Raw genomic sequence first — 18,549 nt, forward strand, 5'->3', positions numbered from 1 at the left:
TCATTCATTTTCACTCGTAACTGAAACAACCTTATATTTTATTAGTCTTCTTGATTTACATCAACCCATGATTTTGCAAAATTATATTTCACATTTGTTAACAAATATATAACTCTGACGTATCCAAAACGTAACATTATAACTTAAAATGCTTAAAATAATATTACATGACCTTTTTGAATGTATAGGCTTTCTTGAATAAAATTTAAAGAGACTCCATAAATGACTTTCTTTTCCGTCTGGTACCGTTAGAAACAAAAATCGTACGACGCCTGTGTGGTTGGCGAGTTTCCACGCGACTTTTATTTCCAGCTGCGCGCGATTTATTTCTCGCGCGGAAATTCATGATCAAGGAAATAGAGGGACTATTTGTAGTCTTAATAAAAATAATAATAAAAAAAGAAAATTATACAACAAGATAGCAAGTATCTACTTCACTGAAACCAGTTTGGTTTTCTTTCTTTTATCAAGTGTTACTTAACGGCCAGGGGCCCGTTTCTTGAAAGTCCCGGTAACTTATCGGGCCCGGTAAGTGTTTTTGGTGATAAAACTTTTTGACAGAAGTTAATTTTTGTTAGCTTTGAACACTAAATTTTTAAATCTTATAACTCGATGAAAACATTGGCCAAGTGCCATGCCTGTAATCACTGAGTAATCGGCGAAAAAACTTTTGAAAATATACTTATCGGGCCCGATAAGTTACCGGGTCTTTCGAGAAACGGGCCCCAGGTCGCATAATGCAAGCTGATTTTACTGTCCAATCAGAATGCTACATATGTAGTACGGCCGACGTTACCGAAGAATTTACGAATGTCCATGTACAATCGGAATATTTTAATGAGTATTAGAGACTTGTCGCATGTTGCTATGGAAACCTCAAGTTACTTAAAAACCGTTTGTAGTTTTAACGGTTGCGAGCTTAGAAGCAACATTAATTCAAAACCAAACGGTACTTATTGGAAGACTGAAATGGCTAATGTCTCCAGAAAACTAAGTGGAATGTATGTTGACCATATATTAATATGAAGTATATAGAGGCTATGGGGATTAAATCAATTATTCTCTTTGCCACGAAAACTTCTCTCTCCTAAAGAAATGTTTAAATTCAGAGAACTGGAAAAGTTTGAAAACTAGCAAATTTCTCCAAAAAGAGAGAAAGTATCAAGTCGAAACTACATCATGTAATATTGTCTTCGTATTGTTTCATTATTCAATTTGAAAAAGCAAAAATTACAGTCACCGTGATTGACAATACCTGATTCAAAATTCAAAACTTGATTGACAAAATGTTGTTGTACTGAGACTATGTGTGACTATTGAAATAAAATCTACTCAACTATACTTTCTCGTGTTGCTATTTATTTCTCGATAATTTGAAAAATAAAGTTTGGAATATCTCTACCTGCCACAATGGATTTCGCATGCTTCTAGTATGGCCAACTATCCACACCAATGCCTTATTCAGGACTAATAAAATTTATACAGCTTTGAAAATGTTCTTCTCGTGACCTGTCCGCCGATTTTCCATCTTGCCTCTAAAAAAAGCTGAACTCGGCTTCTCGCTTTACAGTTCAAGTTCGGTCTGGTTTTCCTACCCAGCTTAAGAACGATGTTCAGTGTTCATGGATGGGCAATGTGTATGATCAGCACTCCAATAACGGTTGGAACTTGTCTGCTTTGCATCGTTTACAATCTAAAACATTGCAAAATGTCTTACTCAGATCTCGGCCCAGGCTTTTCGGCAAGGTCCAAGCAGAGCTGGGGACCTGGGTCTAAACAAACCGTGCAGAGAATGTGCCATTGGACACCGCACTGAAGCGCGCGCGATCTCGCGGAAGGTGGAGCCATCAAGAACGAGCAGAAACGACTTCTTTCCACGGACACCCACCACAGATGAGATGATAACACCTTCATCCTCTGCTTCAGCACCTGGCGCCGCAACAAACACAGGCTCGGAGGGGTAAGAGTCACGCTCATACCAGGTCTTCGCTTCCTTACCGAGGACATCAACCTTGATCAGCTGATTCATAAAGTCTCCGTGCTTGCGCGGTCCCACTCCGTACATGAATCGGTACGGCCTGCCATTAGCGAAGCGGTAGTTGATCTGAGGAAGCTCCACGCCATAATACAACACCTTGTAGTCGCGACCGTCTGAGTATCTCGGCAGCGTCTGCCAGGACTTTTTGACCACGAAGGTGGGAATGGGAAGACGGTAGCGGCGGAGGGCGGCGTCAGGGAATCCCTTGCTTACCTCGTGCTCTCCTCGGGTGCGCAGGTGTTGGAGATAGTACTGGTGGACGATTCGTGCGTCTGGGTAGCAACACACGTCCATGATGATATCTGTGTCTGTCTCGAAAGCATTCACGTGGTGGAAGGAGAAGAAGTTCTCGGTCTTGTACAGCGCGATAACCTTCCCCGTCTTCCGCTCGATGACATAAAACCGCGAGGGTTGACTGTTGTCCCACTTCATGCACTCGTGGAACGATCTTCCTTTGATCTTCATGGTGAGCAGCGCCCAAACGTTCACAACGAAGGGGTTCTCAATAAACACAAAATAATTCGGTGTCATGGCGAAGCTGTGGTAGTAGCAGAGGCGGTTCTTCGGTACGAACGTCGACAGAATTTTCACGTCTTGAAGCGGGTGACCTGCCCTGCCTTCGTCTTCAGGCGTCTGCGGCCTTGGCGGAACTTGTGTAATGTTGTATCGAGTCCCTTTCTCAAGGGACACGGCCACGTTGTAGACGTTTCCGTGTTCATCCTCGTGGGGATGCGGTGTCATTGAGAACATGCGCACAGGGCCTGAAAAATAAGGAATAGGAGATCATGATATGAGATGAGGGGTGTTGATAGCTAAATCAGTGAAACTCTATGTAAATGCTACATGGAAGTTAAATTAGAAAGAAAGAGAAGTATAGTGGGAAGGAGGGGGGGCGGGGGTTTCGCAGAATACGAGCATGGAAGAATGCCCACAGCTAGAGTTTTACACAGTCTTCTTCGAATGGCGACCAAGAGATTTCATTTTTAATCAGCTTTGAGTTACCTGTAAGGGAGGGTGCTGGTGTAGTGTTGAATCCTAGACCGGAAGGGGAATGAGTGGAAAATTGTGTAATGTTTTGAAATATCCTTCGAGGAGTAACTTTACATTTTACGTCCTGAAGAGAAACTGTAGACGAAGCAAGCGCACGCTAAGGATTTGTTAGCGCATCAATCATCGGATTACACTGATAAGTACAATTATCGTCCTTTCATTTCAATCATTTCCGGCAAGTGTACTGATGATTGTGCCTCACAACATGTGGCTCCAATAGGTTATCCAAGCCGTGAGAAAACACGAACATGACGTCATTTGTCAGAATGTCATGATTATTGATAGTTCTTTGAGGTCCAATTAGCAGTGAACTTTGCAAATTAATGGAATTGAGGAAACTTGAGTCTTCCTTGGCATGCAATACTGCAAATGTTAGTGACATTCCTTTCTCGGTTATTCCACACAGAATGGATCCGTCGAGTACACAGTCTCGTTGTAGTAAATACAAGATACATTTGTAGCATGCTTGTATAAGGTGCGCGTTTGATCTCTTTCGTGAATATGTACAGTTCAAGTTTATCAGGCAAATTAAAACTGTGGCGATTTTTTTAATATATTTTTTGCGCCAGAATTTAGTACATTTTCCGAGCGTTCGTCAGCCTTGAGTCAAGTTTCGAGTGTGTGGATGAAATTGTAAAAGGGTAACCTTCGACAAGTACAACACCGGAGCTATTGAAGGGTAATGTTTTCTTTGCGCCGGTCGATTTTTTGTTTTTAATTGAGAGATTTTGTGGCTAAAAAGGAAGCAACACAACAAGTGCTTATTAAACCAGAATGGATGAACACATTTATGACCGAAGATTAGCGGAGATTGTGATTTGGTTTTGGCAAAGTTTCGATTTGTTTATCCGCTAAAGCTAAAGATTTAATTCAAGATTGATGATAAGCTCATCAATGTAAACCTCTTGCCAGGCATGTTCTTGGGGGTTTAAAAAAAATCAGATTTCCTGAACAAAAACCAGATTAAAGCCATGTCATATGCTTGCAAGAACTTATTAATAAAACTTCGCACAAGAGCTTACTAAACCGTTGTTTGCAAATGTAAAAAAATCTGGCGATTTCAGAGATTTTAACAGGGTAGCCATTTCCGTATCTTATTCCTAAATTGCTTATCCGTGAATTGTTTAAACGAAGTTTAATCTAAAAGCTTTAGTGGGGCGCAAGGCGCTTTCGTTTGGTCTAAAGCCGCTTTTATGTTGATTGCGTTTGAGTCAGGATTTGCAAAACTGAAGAAGTCACCTCATGAATGCATTGTTCACGACCGAAAACGTGAGCTGGTCAGTCAGAAATCATTTAAAAACAATTACACAGTTGAACTGGCGAGTCAAGAAGATGCACCAAATCTTCAAGTTATTAAAAGAAAAAAAACAACAGTCACTAATATTTTCTATTTTTGCAACTAGCCATTAAAACGTTTTGAACCGGAAAGCAAATCACGGCTGGAAGATTGACGGTCAAACTGTTCGCGGAAACCGCTCGCCTTAAAAACGAGTTTAACCTCGAAATACCCCGTTGAAAGACACTTTGGAGTTTTTATTTCGATTTTAAATGGAAATTAAACGCCTTTTCAATCTGGTTTCAAAATCGTTCGGATGCCATGTTTAAATTAAGAAATTACCTTGAAAGGACAAAGCCAAGACCTGTATTAATGTACAGTTAGAATTCAGCCCTTGGTTCTTTAACTTCTAAAGACGGAAAATAGTTGCATGATTGCTCAACGCGTAAGAGTGAAACACAATCTGTGGCAGGAAAGAAGAACTTCCTGCTCTTTCTCTGATCTGAAGACCTTTTAACCGAGCAAGTGCTACCAAGAACAATTAAGCAATTATCACCGGCCCACGCGCGTTCTCCTTTTTTTTGTTTTTGATATTAATTAATTTAGTGACGCGGCAAAATTCATTTTAAGCATTTTTTTCTACCCCCACGCGCTCACGTCGAGAAAAAAATCTGACTTGGACGTGATCTTTACAAGCAGCATCTCTAGACTGTTCATTTTGCAAATGTTTTTATAAGTTCTTTGTTGATAAGCCCGAAGGCCAAGGCTACTGTATTCATGAAAGGTGGGCGGAATTGCGGAAAGAAAAAGAAAACACAATTTCTCTTTTTGAAATAAAATAAAAAAAAAAAAAAAAAAAAAACGAAATTGCACTAAACTTAGGCGCGATACCGGCAGTTTAATTGTAAGAGGTTGAATCCTCTAAAGGTTTTATACCGTTACGATCAACGGGAAAGAAACAGCTTGAGAAGGGAACGGATATCGCATCCTAAAAACGAAAAGTAGATTACACGGAAAGAGGCTTCGGATAGACACGCACAAATGACCAAATCTTGATTGATTTTCCATCCACAAACTGAAGCTTTTCTTTAATCTGTGCTGTTAGAGAAAGGATTACAGATCCTTGAAGCCCACAATACACAAGAATAGTAAACCCTTGGTCTTTCCGGATCAAGTTTAAAACAAAGAAAACAACCCTCGTCCTAATCCTTTTCATCCCTGTGTTTTGTTAACGAATTTATTCTTATTATTATTCTTCTTATCATTATTTTTTCCTTTGAAAGACAAAGACAAAGGTAATTGCTTAATTTCTGTTCATCCTAATTCTTGACCACGAACGAACATGATGATTAATTTCCTGTGAAAACAAAACTACAATACCAGCTGTTGACGAATTCGCCATTATCTTAAAAGTATTCTAGTTATTAGTCTTAATCTCTGCTTATCATGCTGTTTTGTTTTAAAAACAATTCAGTCGACTAACTCACGCGGTTTAACTGTTTACCCGATTACTCAAAAACTTTCTCGGAAGTAGTCCTCCACTGTTCATCGAAGGATTTCATTTTTTTTCTTAGCTTTAATGCTCAATCGAATAGTGCACACACACACAGCTGAAAGTTGAAGGACCGAGCGACAATAAGCATCTGAAATTGGGGGAATCAAGAGGGATCGAGGGCAACGCGCCAATCAAAATAACGCACGTCGTAAAGACGCAAAGAGGCTCTCACGTTGTTCATTTTTTACGTTTGCATGTTGCACTTGTTTCACATGACAGTTAATTAATTTCGCAAATAATCAGGCCAGCAGACAAGAAATAGTTTGGAGCAGAATACAATAGAAAACTGAAGACGAGCACGCTTTGGTTACCCACAGACCACAAAACAGTGTACTTGGGTTCTCACACGTCCGCACGGCTGACATTTCAAGACAGGTTCCGATCGAAACTGAGTCTGCGCTGCAAAACGACGAGACTGTCGAATATCTCTGAATATGTCTGAATTCAATCATTGAATGCGAATATTATTTTGATCGTTGGAATTTGTATGAAATCAATGCACCATGATTCGTGTCTTTGATCCAAATCTGGGATGGCCGATCCGGCATTAGATGACCGGAAGGAAAGATATATACGCTTTGAACGTAATAGGCTTTCAACGATTTGTTTGTCCGACCTCCGACATCAGATGCATTAAATAAAAAGTGATTAAAGTACTCAATCTTCACGCATGAAAAGTGCTTCCCCCGCGCATTTTTGTCTCTCCACGCAACGACTACAGATAACAATTCTTTTCCGCGTTGGGTTGTGTAAAAGACCAATTTACACAAAAAAATAAAAAAAAAAAGAATTGGTTTGAAAAATGCAGGCTGCGTAAAACACAATGGGGCCCTTTTAAAAAATCTTTGATAACTATCTTCTGATTGGCGTCTCAAAATTCAAGCTAAACATGAAAACTATTCTGTCATTTTTTGAGACTGCACCTGCATTCAGACGAGAGTGCATCACCAGGATCTACCTCTTGTGCTTCTGGTTTTACAATATATTTTTTAAAAAAATAACAATTCTGTCGAATATAGAGGTTGAGGACTTCCGAGATTGAAAAGTTTCCGATGAGAAGAAACCTTCCAAGATTTGGACTGTAAGCTGCTCAAGGAAGTGCAGCCCACAACTGCAAAACCTGAAGAGCCAGTATTGTCAGTAGTTTCTGGGATCGTAAATTTTTGCTGGACATGTTAAAAGAGAGCAATTGTATCTGAAGGACCTTGAGCACCTTTTACGGGGGTTCTTTAATCCGTATTACAGAAAAAAAAATTGGAATCAATAATATGAAGAATTTATGAGTTCCTTTCGCAAGAAAAAGGCCAAGGTTGCATTCTTTGCCCTTCTCAAATCTGTTCAATACAGTATTTTTCTTTTCTTTTCCAAGATAACATCTGAATTTCACTGACATTTTATGATACAAATTGATAGGTTTGTGTAATCTTAAACGGGAGCTATTGATGCAGTAAATAATGGATGTATCGCTGCTATCTTTAAAACTCAACGAACGTTACAAAAGGTCGCGTTTTGGAACAAAGTTCAATTTCGCCATATGATTCTGGCTTAACCAAAAATTTCTGCTGGCAAAATCCACTTCTTCGCTACACGACCACCGTTGACATTAGAGAAAAAGTTGAACCCGCTCCCCTTGATTCGTTCCGAAGTTGTTTCTACTTTAGATTTTGTGAAAAAAAAAAAAAATCTCGGCAAAGCGTGGCCATTTAAAGAAAGCAGGTTTGACAGCCTTTTCCTGTAGACTTGAACCGGTTTTGCCTCGTGTCCCACGTAGAAATTTAGCTTCAGAAAAAAAAATTGTCACAATTGCACTTTACAATCATTAGCAAAAATTATGGTCTTCAAAGACGTCATAGTTCTTGTTAAATTTCGCAGTACTTTCCCGAGCCTTTCTATCGCGTGCCTCATCTGTGTTCAGTTTGAGGTCACTCCCTTCAAAATCATCACAGCATAAGTGTAAGAGGTATTCAATTTTGCTGACCGATCAAATCATGGACCAAATCATGTTTTATCAATTTCCGGAATTCGAATGGTTGTAAAATTGTTTTTGTCCTTTTGATAAAAATGGTTGTTTGTTTAAGTTTTTGTTTTGCAGAGAGGTCTAGATTTCAGGGTGTGCGCTTTATCTGACGAAAGAATTCCATTTTATTACTTGTTGCAACCAAATATTGTTTTTCTCTTATCTTAAGTCTGGATTCTCAAAGCTTGTTCTTGACCTTTAAAGGACCTTAAGCAAGCATCCGTCAAATCATTTTAACACAAAACTGTTCAGATTTTTCAAAGAAGGAATCCTGTGTACGGCTAAGCCGTGATATTAAGATAATATATAATAGAAGCAAAATGCGGAAAGTTGAACCCCCGACAGCTAACACGGGCACATAAAAGGGTGATCTTTCTTCGCAAGTGGAAATGGATTAAAACACCTTTGGCTCTGACGCAATTTCTTCCGAGGCCGGCGGTGAAAATTGAATTTACCAAGAGAAACCGTCCGGAAATCGGCAAATGTGTGTCAAAGTAAGCTGTGAATATGTGAACATGAAGTCGTAAAACCGCTAGAAAAAGCTTAAAATGCGAAATGTTTATAGCGCGCGCGTGGATAGAGAAAATATTAGCAGGTCATGGTTGCAAGGGGTGTGACGGAGGCGGATCTACTTTAATACTGGGGAGTGTGATGGAAGTGGTTTTTTGTTTCTTTTTTTCTAGAAATATCGAGAAATGAAAACACGGTTTTTGATGACATAATACAATTGATTCACCGAGCAATTTCACTTTGAATCCTTGATTTGGAGCAATAACCTTTAGGTAAAATTTATTGCCGTGCCTAAAGCCGGCAGAATCACAGAAACAGGTAAACACTTTCTTTTAGCAAGAAACTTTTAAAGTAAACTTCTTCAACATGATGCACTTTTACGGATCGCCCGCCGGGTTTGACAGCTGTGCGAGTCACACTCGGTCGCCACAATAAATTTAAAAAAGTAGGTGAAAAAAGTCAATTCTCTTACCTGGAAAGTCATTCCTTATGTTGTACTCCGACAGAGCTTGTAAACTGCTGGGATCGAAGCCAATGAGGAATGGAGAATCGCTGCTGGCGTATGTCTGGCCATTCAATGAAACAACGCTGATGGAACAGTTATCTGTACGCTTAGGGGGCGAAAAATACGAGAAAAATCGCGCGAAGATGTTCTTGCACGGGTCCGGCGGCAGTGGCGTCCCAAATTCTGCGTACGCGATGCCTCTGCGTTCCTCGGCGCGTACAAACGCCTGGCTCCTTAGATAGCGACTGCTGTAAGTCACCTTTCCGTTTTCAACCTTGAAATTCTGTAGCATTCCCAGGCCGTCAAACCAGTGCTTGTACGTTTCTGGTCCGACTTCGTACATTGCCGGGCCATTTCGCAACAAGGATCCGTTGAGCCAAGGCGGAATAACTCCTTCTACGATCGCCTCCACCGGCTTCACTTGTTCTTTGACTGTTCGGTAAAGCTCTTCCATTCTACTCTTACTCTTGTGCTTTTTACCGTGCAACTGACGGAAATGAGGATGTCCGATTCCGAGCGTGTTTATATATCGGTGACCTCTGAAACACAAAACAAATGATTGATGACAGCCATAATTGATATCTGACAAGAGGGATCAGTTTAATTTCAGGGCTTAGGCACGCAGCCAGATCAAACACTGAGATCGAGATTGGCAGCATTACAGTAATTACAGATTTTTTTTAATTTTATTAATGGGAACGTTATAGGGTTGACATCCTGTTTTCTTTTCAAGATGTAGTATATTTGTTTTTCTTTTCCAACCTCTTGAATAAACTAGTGCGTAATGTTATGTTATGTTGCAAGTGATTGTTTGAGTCAACGGAAGTGACAATTAGCTGTTCAGTTCAAAATGTGAACGCCGAGTTTTTTACCTTAAGGAATTTACTAGTTACGCAACATGTTTACAAAGTGATTTCCACTTAGAAAAATTGAAGCACAAGGACACAGGAAAGTGTTCCTTCAGAGGTTGCTTCAGTGTGAATCACATTTCATCCACTGCAGACCCTTGAAACGCCCAAACATCCCTAGGGAGGGACACTCAGTACTAAACGGAACGTTTTACCGTGCGCGTAAATGAGTGCGTATCACGAGGTTAGCAGGAACTCTGAGCTTTTTACTTGTCAAAAATGTGGGTTTCCCACACTTTAAACAGTCAGACCTCTAACATCTGTAGAACAGCACGTGTAGCTCATTTGTGTTTCGGACATCCATCCGACTTCAAAACAAACAGGATTAATTGCTGCCGGTGCCGTGTAACACGCGAGACTCGACTCCACGAATTCCAAAATCAACGTAACAAACAACGCTGAGACATGTTGAATTAGTTTGTGACTTAGGAATGCAGGCAAGATTATGAGGGCATTTAGGGCAATCTTATCATCGGAAGTTTTTGTAAACACGAATGGAAAGTAAACAAGGCTTCAGAAAGTCAGGTCTTAGTCGACTTGCTGTAACTTTGATTTCACAAAGTTTCCTAAAAGAGACGTTTCCCCAGCTCCCATGAGTACGTTTGTTAAAAACTTCTCTGTTGGGCGGGGCTTTGTAACCTTCTACAAAAGCAGGTGGAAAACAACTCTGTGATTGTAAAAGGGCTGAATAGCAACTGGTATCTTCCTGTTGTTATCAACTTGAAACATGATGAAAAGGATTGTGAGATATACAACCGCTTCGCGTTTCCCTGACGGCAAACAAACGCAAGGTAAAGAAAGCAGTGAGCCGGTCACTATTAAGTGGAAAAGCGCACAGAAACAGTGGGCATTCATCTGAGTCGCATTTTCCCCAAAGATAAAAAGAGTAAAATTACATGGTATTGCAATGCTTTATTTGTCTTTCCTCGGGCCCTTGGAAGGGGAGAGGGGGTGTGCCGGTTTGTGTACTAAAACCATCTCAAAACTTTGACCTGAAAAAACTCCAAAATATGTGATTTTCATCAGTTAACAGGCTTGAACATGATTTCTTAGTGGACGTCTTCATAGTTGACGCTTCATGAATACTTACGCCGTGCTGATGTGGTTAGTTTCACGTGAAGAGTCTTTTGCCATAGCGAAGGGCTGAATAACGGTTTGCTCTTATACTACCTCTTATGTAAAGCCTACTCACTCTCTTTCTGAACATGGGAAAGGTTATACCCGTATCCCAAACGACAAGTTTTCATTGAGGCATGTGTTATACTACCTCGCTACCCCCGGGAAATCAGTTGCATGTTCGTAGCGATTCAGGTTTGTGTCTGAGTTAATTGTGTATCCTTGAAGCCAAGTTTAAGGGTAAAAGGCCATCTAGGAAGGTATGCACCGGAACTTAATCACAATTGAGCACTTTTGAAAGCTTAAAAGATAAATTAACTAAGTACAAATAAACAAGAATGAATGTTTATCATCTCCCGCACGGCAAGGTTCAAAAGATTGACTTTTTCTATCTGGTTCCTTGACAAAACCTGAAGTTTCTTTTCCTGGTTTGTTCGTCTTTTAAACTCGTTGTTATCGATATTTGAGCCGAACTTTATACCCGTCTGCAAAAACAGGTGCAGTATAACTCTGTAAATAGGCTATTTCATAATGTTTCTATTACGTTGGAAGCCGAGATCGAATAAATCGACTGCACGTAATCTGCAACATTGCCCAAATATATGATTACGAGAACAAGTGTAGCAAACCGTTGAATGCAAAGCACTACATGTTAAGTAAACTCTTCCAATTATTTCTAATTATACAGGACAAAGCCTGAAACACGCACACAGAAAAATGATACTCATATGCTACCATTTAGGCCACACCTGCCTAAAAAAGTGATCACCACATTCCATCATTTGCTTGTTTGTTTCGCCTTTGAGTGAGAGGCGGAGGGGGGACTGCCCCACGAAATGCTTGGTTGGAGTGTGATTCAAGCAATCAAAAGGTCTGCCCTGTTTCAAACTCAAATTTTTTCCCCTAGCCTCTAGTAGTCTCTAATTCACTCCGTTATTCGGATTAACAAAAGATGACTAACGTTAGTGAGCGTGCAATCGTGATCTTAATAAGACGGAAATACTCCGTAGCATAGCAGTACGTCTTTAGACGCACTTGATAGATAAATGTAGTTATTTTGTGGCACTCTAGTTTTGAAGATTCATTTCCCGTATAAGCAGAACTTATAACACGTTTCCGGCTGGCGATCTGATAGTTCCACCCATTTTATTAAAAGCTTTCTGTAATCTTTTCCAGATAATGCCAAAGGCAAAAATCGAAAACCCACCCCAAGATAAAGATTGCCTCACGTGCTATACACGTGGGTACACCTGAACGCACATGAGATACTTGACCCCCGGGAAATTGCATGTTCGCAGCGAGTGAGCTAATATCAATTGATGGTTTGGGCGTTAAGCCAAGAGTGCAAAGGACATCTTGGCGCGATTGATGGAATCACTGTTATCACGACTACAATTGAGCACTTCACGGGAAAATGTAAACAACAATTAATAAAATCAGTTGTCTTATTCGGCTGGGTACAACACTGAGTCCATTTTTCCTGTAAACCTGACGTTTCTTCGACTAACCGTCTTCACGCGCGCTTTAATTATTTTTAACCAATGTTTGTGGGGTTCTTTTCATCTTTCTTCAAAAACAGCCGGAAAACAAGATGCTTTCGATGGTAAAGTTTGCAACCTGAGGCAATAGACAGCAAGACGGCTGTTCACTTGACTTTTGACCAAATGGAAAACTGCTAATGTGTGTGAGAGAGTAGCAAATTGAACTCAGGTGGAAATCTTCAGCTGTGAGGAAACTGCGACTCGGTGTTTTGTTGCCCTTTAATTTGTATTGAAGCAAACAAAGAGATTAAAATCTTTCATTAACTTACTGAATGCTGGGGTCTCATTTTCCGAGGTTACCTCTTGCAGAGAATCGAAATGAACAAAAAAAAAAAAAAAAACGGATAATATATCAAGAAGCACAACTTTGTATAGCGGTTTTCATTTAAATGGTCAATGACACTTGAGGATTTCATTCACAGACTCAAAAGATAAAAATCACATTATATCACTCAAGGTATGATGACCGCCTTTGACCAGTGATGAGCCCACAAGGAAAAAAGGTTAATTAAAAATACTATGGGAAGTAAATTCTCTTTCCCAAACGTGCCAATGCACATTCAAGCATGAAAGGTTAGCAGGCGATGACAAATTAATCCCAATCGACTCCATTCATTCTACGTAAAAGGAAATAAAACTGAATCGATAAAAGTAGAAAACCAAGGCTTCGTCTTGTAGTTCCTACGTTCACGTTAGTTTAGGAGAACTATATAAGCCGGCTGTAGAAGCTACAAGTGTTCACAAAAGTTTTACAGTTCTCTCTCGACCGCTCCGAGTGTTACCAATGCTTCGAAATATTTCTGTTTTCAGCGTAAACTTATTTTAACACCCCCTTTATACTCCCATATCAATCACCACACTATTCACCTCGATCCTCTCCATAAATTTTTCATGGCAGCACTAGCGAGAATTTGTTTCCGAACATATCAAGAAATTTTCTCTTCAGCTCCCATTTCCTTCTTATCATTAGGGAGACGCCGACGGGGGTCTTCACCAAAACAATAGATTTTAATGAGAAACGTGCGTGTGTGCGCTGGTGTGTTATCATGATTTTGGTACATTTCTTTGCCGTACTTGGCTAAACAACAAGGAGTTTAAAAAGCTACTACGGAGACTGCTACAAGAACTTCTCAAACCAATAGGGTTTAAAGAGAAAAACAAAGGCCCTGCACTTGCGTTATAAATTATGGTACATTTCTTCGCCGTTCTTGGCCAAATTCAAGGTGTTGTGGAGAACGCGAGCACATGACGGTAAATTTTTCCTTCTTTGTCTCAACTTGAAGATCATTCCAACCTGTTTTGTTATTGGACAGTTCAGCCCTTTGTACAAGATGAACGAGTTGCAATATTCGCGAAGTAGTACAAGTAACGCGAATTAACTTATATTTTCGAGTGACGTTTTCGTTGACGTCCAGCTACGTCTGCCGTCTGCCATGTAACGTGATGTTTGATCAAGTAGCGGTCGGTAGCGATATTGGTAGGAGAATTCACATGTTAATCACTAATGGAGCAAAGGGTCAACCAATAGGAACAAAAATTTAAAAGCATCACATATAAATGACTGCTACGTATCAGACCAAACAATTCATACTGAGCGAGTTAAAGTAAACGAAAGTAAAGTAAAAGTAAAATAAAGCATAGTACATAAAGCATAGAACAATAGAAACGGATCAAGGTATGTCAACCCTGATTCAATAGTTTGGAAGGCTGAAGAAAGGGAAGCAAACTCAGTCCAGAAACATGTCCAACGTGATTGCCAATCTTACAAACCTCCTACGTAGCCAGGGTCTTTCTTCTTCCCGTCTCTTGGATCAAGGATAATTGCTATATTTCCTCGATTTAGCACCCACAAAATAGCGTCAGATAAGGGTTTTCTGTTGAGGCAAACAGCTCGCTGCAGCAGCAAACGTTCCTGAGACCGACGAAGTGATCAGAGAGCGCACGATTGCAAGTGCAAATAGACAAAAAGGACTTGCTCTGGAGCTTTCACGGGAGACTTTTACGCGACCTGTGACAGTTGCAAGTTAAAAATGATTTCCTCACGCAAATAGGCGCACACCCTCGTTCCAAACTGACGCGTAGATTCCGCCCGCGTGGGCTTCTTCCGTCCGTCCTCTAAACGGAAAAATAGCATTGATCCTACCACAAAGTTTCCGTTTATTTATTTATTTTTTGTCAGCATGAGGACTATTTTTCCCAAATAGGGTCAAATCGAAGTTCAGACGTTGACGAACTTTTCTAATGTTCTTCGGTAATTTAGTCTCCACCAGCCGGTCGAAGTCGCTCGCCTTCACTGTCCTCAGCACGTCTGTTTGAACGTGACTCACGCAAGCAGCCAGATGTTACATTTGTATTTGTCAGGATTAGGCAAAAAGAATGTGAAGACTGTGACTATGGGGAACTCCCTACTGCATGCAAGCTCTTAATTCATCTCGTCACGCAGTTTTAACCTAGAACGTTTGCGCCTTGGGGGAGCGGGTTTGGTTTAAAAATGGATACAGATTTGAAACATTTCTGTCTCAGGAAGTCTAAAAACAGGTGTGGATTTTAGAGAGCTGGTCGGAAATGGGGAAATTACGTAGCTTTGGTCTGAAGTAGGGGCAGGGTTTGCACAAACGGGTGGCGAAACTTCGCCAGAAAATTCCAAAGAGTACCCAAGATGATTCCGTGTGTTTACGTAGGTGAGGGATATTTTCGAGCTGGCCACGTGCATTTCTGTCGGTGCTAAGCAACACAACGTCAGCCAAAAGTGTTCTCATTCCAAAAGAATTCTATCCTCAATTGAGCTTACGCGTTTTAAAGAGCTTCTGGGTCTCGATTTATCCTGCAGAAGAGCCAAGAGGTGTTGAGTAGGTCTCGCTTAAAAGGGTGTATCGATTAGCCTAACTTTTAATCCGAATTAAACACCCACGTTTTAAACATACAGTAGCATGCTTTTGAAAACGTGGGCGTCAATTAATTTGCTGAGAAAATGCACTTACAGTCAATAAATGTATCAAAATATGTATCACAAACATATTCATAACAAAGAAACAGATTGATAGAATAATAATGATAAAGTAAAAGCAAGAAAAGCCGGTTTCATCTAGGACGCGGACATTTGGTTTAACGGACCTTTTTCAAACAACTCGATTTGAGTGAGCGGCAACTCAGCCTTGATTGACTGCATCAAACAGCCAAATAACTGATCAATTCATTTCCAGTAACAAAATCGAAGGGACCCAGTGACATCATCAAACTCGTCGTAATTCTTGTAGCAAAATTAATAAAGACCAAAACAAAACAAATAGTTTATCATCGAAACATTCTGTATTTGATAAAAAATAAACAACGTTAGGGGTGGCCATAGCGTCATAACAAGCGCAAATAGACAAATTCTTTAGCTTCCGCGTTATAAATCTGTCATCAAGAGCGTTTTTAGTCTGTCACGCCCACCCAACAGTGCAGAGTCTGAAAAAATTATAAAGAAAATCGTTTTGTAAAATATTGAAAAATAAAGACGCAATGTAGGAAAAGGACCGATCAGTAGCTTTCGTTGGAATGGTGACACTTGAGGACTTTTATTCGCAGTATCAATTGATCCAGATACTATATAAATTGCTTTCTTCTTCTTCTTCTTCTTCTTCTTCCTTTGCAATGCGGCTAAAAGGCATGGCGTGGGATGAAAATCATTGCCGTGCCGGTAATGAGGGTAAATTGGCGTTAAATTGTCCTGAGCCGCCTGAGGAGGCAATAAATTCCGATGCTGTTCCGATAAATAAAGCAGAAAATCAAATGCGAAACGTTCCTGCAGCGCTAGTTTCACTGACTGAACTTAGACCCAATCTATCAATACGTAGCACCCTTTCGCGTACTACGAATCACTAGGAAGTCGAAAAGGACACCCGCACGGAATCTCCCGTTCTAGTCCAATTCCTATCCCATCCCCACCCCACCCCACCGAGGATAGATCAGGATCTATTCGATCCTTGTTAGTAACTGGAGTTTAAATCAGTTCAACACGTCTGAAAGATGACGTATGATAAGGTAATAGCCCTCGATGCTTCTTCTTCGGCGATTCAGATCACCAGACGCTAGTGTAAATATTATTGGTCTACATTATTTTTAACATTTAATCGAGTGTTTAATTTTGTTATTATTAAGAAGCCTGGGGCATTCCAACAACTGATTCAAGCCATTTACGTCAATCTCACGAATGCTAAGAACATGATTTCTTTAGTTAACTTATTGGAAGTGGTATCATCGCGGATTAATGCGTATAAACAATTAGCAACTAAGAACATACCAAAGCTCGTGATTTGAGGAAAGTGCAAACTATTAAAACTGCCTGAGAAACTTTAAAGCGATTATTGTGAGATAGAACTACTTACGTACGTGGATAAATTCTGTTCAGTGAAGGCTAGACAAAGCCAAGCTCCGATTCTGGAGTCTTTCCGCTCCGTGCGATCTGAAGGATTAGAGAGGTTTAACGCCACGTTTTGGAAATGACCTGTTATGTCAGTTCTTTTATAGCAGACCGGCCGGAACACGTTTTTTTTTATTTATTTATTTATTTGTTTTACGCGTTACGTTGTCGGTCAGATTGGAAGTGATAGTGCCGGTCATTGACCTGTCTCATTGGAAGTAGAGATTGGAAATCCCTTATGGCACGTCCGGTTCATCTGTGGCTCGCGTAAATCTCTGAAGCGGACGGTTATATCGTGAGTCGTCGGCAACGATAATGTTATTAAACGTCAACCCTAGATAATCTAGTGTTATGTTCATGCACCGAAATCCGACTAATCTCATACTATCCTTGTTACCTCGTGCATTACTGACGAAGAATGCTATTTTTAAAAGTGATTGTTTAATAAACAAGTTATACAAAAACGAAAGTCATTGAAAAAGACGGAATTGGGAAAAGTAAACAATCACTTCGAATAAATAATCGAGAACCACTCCTTAGAATTTATAAAATTGCTCCCATTTTTGTGTAATGAGGTCACCGAATCTGGACAAATTTCATGGTAGTTAAGCACCGACAAACAGATTTTGGTCAGTTTTTTCGTGCCAAATTAAATGGTCAATATAATTAGATCTTAAAACTCATTGCCAATTTCTTTTCTTATTATGTAATAAGATTTAGAAATTCATCAGTTGCCGATTTCTTTCTAGTTCCTTCTTTTCCTAGCATAATTGAAATCTTCCGCCTTTAAAATACACAGACACAAACAGCGTAAGGTTTTTTAGTAGGGTAGTGAATTCCGAAAGTCTTTCTCAGTTGAATTTGTTCCCACGTTGATCTCAAGCCTTGCTGCTTTATATATATAACACCATCATCAAGACCATGTCACAGGCCGCAGTTTGACATGTTCTCTATAGGCGGATCCATAGAAATATCGTTTCCCTTAGCAAACAGTTTTCTTCCTGGGAAGACTAGTTCATCGTTTTGACCAGTAAATAAGAAATTACTGGATGTCGTGAAAAACCTGAGAAACAAAGCTGATGTTCTTCAGCCACTTCTTTTTGTTTCTTGGCACTGTTTCGGATTGCTACCTGTCATCGAGGTTGAAATTCACTTTCTTTAATCATTTTTAATCAGCGATGAGAAGAAACGAATTAGATTTCAGAATTTGTTGCCAAATTTCTTTCCACACTTTGCTTATTATGCTTGTTACGTTTATCTGCGGTTAACATGGTTGTGTATTTGCCTTTTATTTTCTTTTTTTCGAAGTTATTTTCAAAGGTGCAACGACATTCAATGACTTACCAACAGAAGTATTTGCCCTAAAACAATCACAAAGTTATATATATTTTTCTTCATAATTTAGCAGGTGAATTCTTTACGTGCAAGGTTTCCTTTCCAGCAAGTGATACGGTCAGGTCAGCTCCTTACACTCTTATGAATTGGAATGAGTGTCAAATGCTTTCAACTCTCCTGAATTGGGATGAGTCAGTGTAAAATTCTTTCAGTGATCATCTAACGAAGCATTCTGTCTAAAACAAACATGAAATTATATTTTCTGCTTGTTAGCAGGTTTTTGAAGTCATGTC

General features: G+C 39.9%; 1 protein-coding gene across 3 annotated transcripts; it reads right to left on the reverse strand.

The window, feature by feature from the left end:
* Nucleotides 1–21: 21 nt before the first annotated feature.
* On the reverse strand, nucleotides 22–16,988 carry LOC146480265 (carotenoid-cleaving dioxygenase, mitochondrial-like). 3 transcript variants are annotated; one of them, XM_085109406.1, is made up of 3 exons: nucleotides 16,887–16,988; nucleotides 8,919–9,490; nucleotides 22–2,799 (listed from the first exon to the last, which is right to left on the reverse strand). In XM_085109406.1, the coding sequence occupies exons 2-3, from the start codon at nucleotides 9,403–9,405 to the stop codon at nucleotides 1,718–1,720; spliced, it is 1,569 nt and encodes a 522-aa protein (XP_084965532.1). In that variant the 5' UTR covers nucleotides 9,406–9,490; nucleotides 16,887–16,988; the 3' UTR covers nucleotides 22–1,717. The 3 variants fall into 3 exon arrangements, with proteins under 3 accessions (XP_084965532.1, XP_084965535.1, XP_084965534.1); XM_085109409.1 differs by having other exon boundaries at nucleotides 16,891–16,984; XM_085109408.1 differs by lacking the exon at nucleotides 16,887–16,988 and adding an exon at nucleotides 14,287–15,578.
* Between the last annotated feature and the right edge of the window lie 1,561 nt (nucleotides 16,989–18,549).

The sequence above is a fragment of the Pavona decussata genome, unplaced genomic scaffold, assembly GCF_977016875.1.
Source record: "Pavona decussata unplaced genomic scaffold, jaPavDecu1.1 SCAFFOLD_53, whole genome shotgun sequence".
Classification (NCBI taxonomy): domain Eukaryota; kingdom Metazoa; phylum Cnidaria; class Anthozoa; order Scleractinia; family Agariciidae; genus Pavona; species Pavona decussata.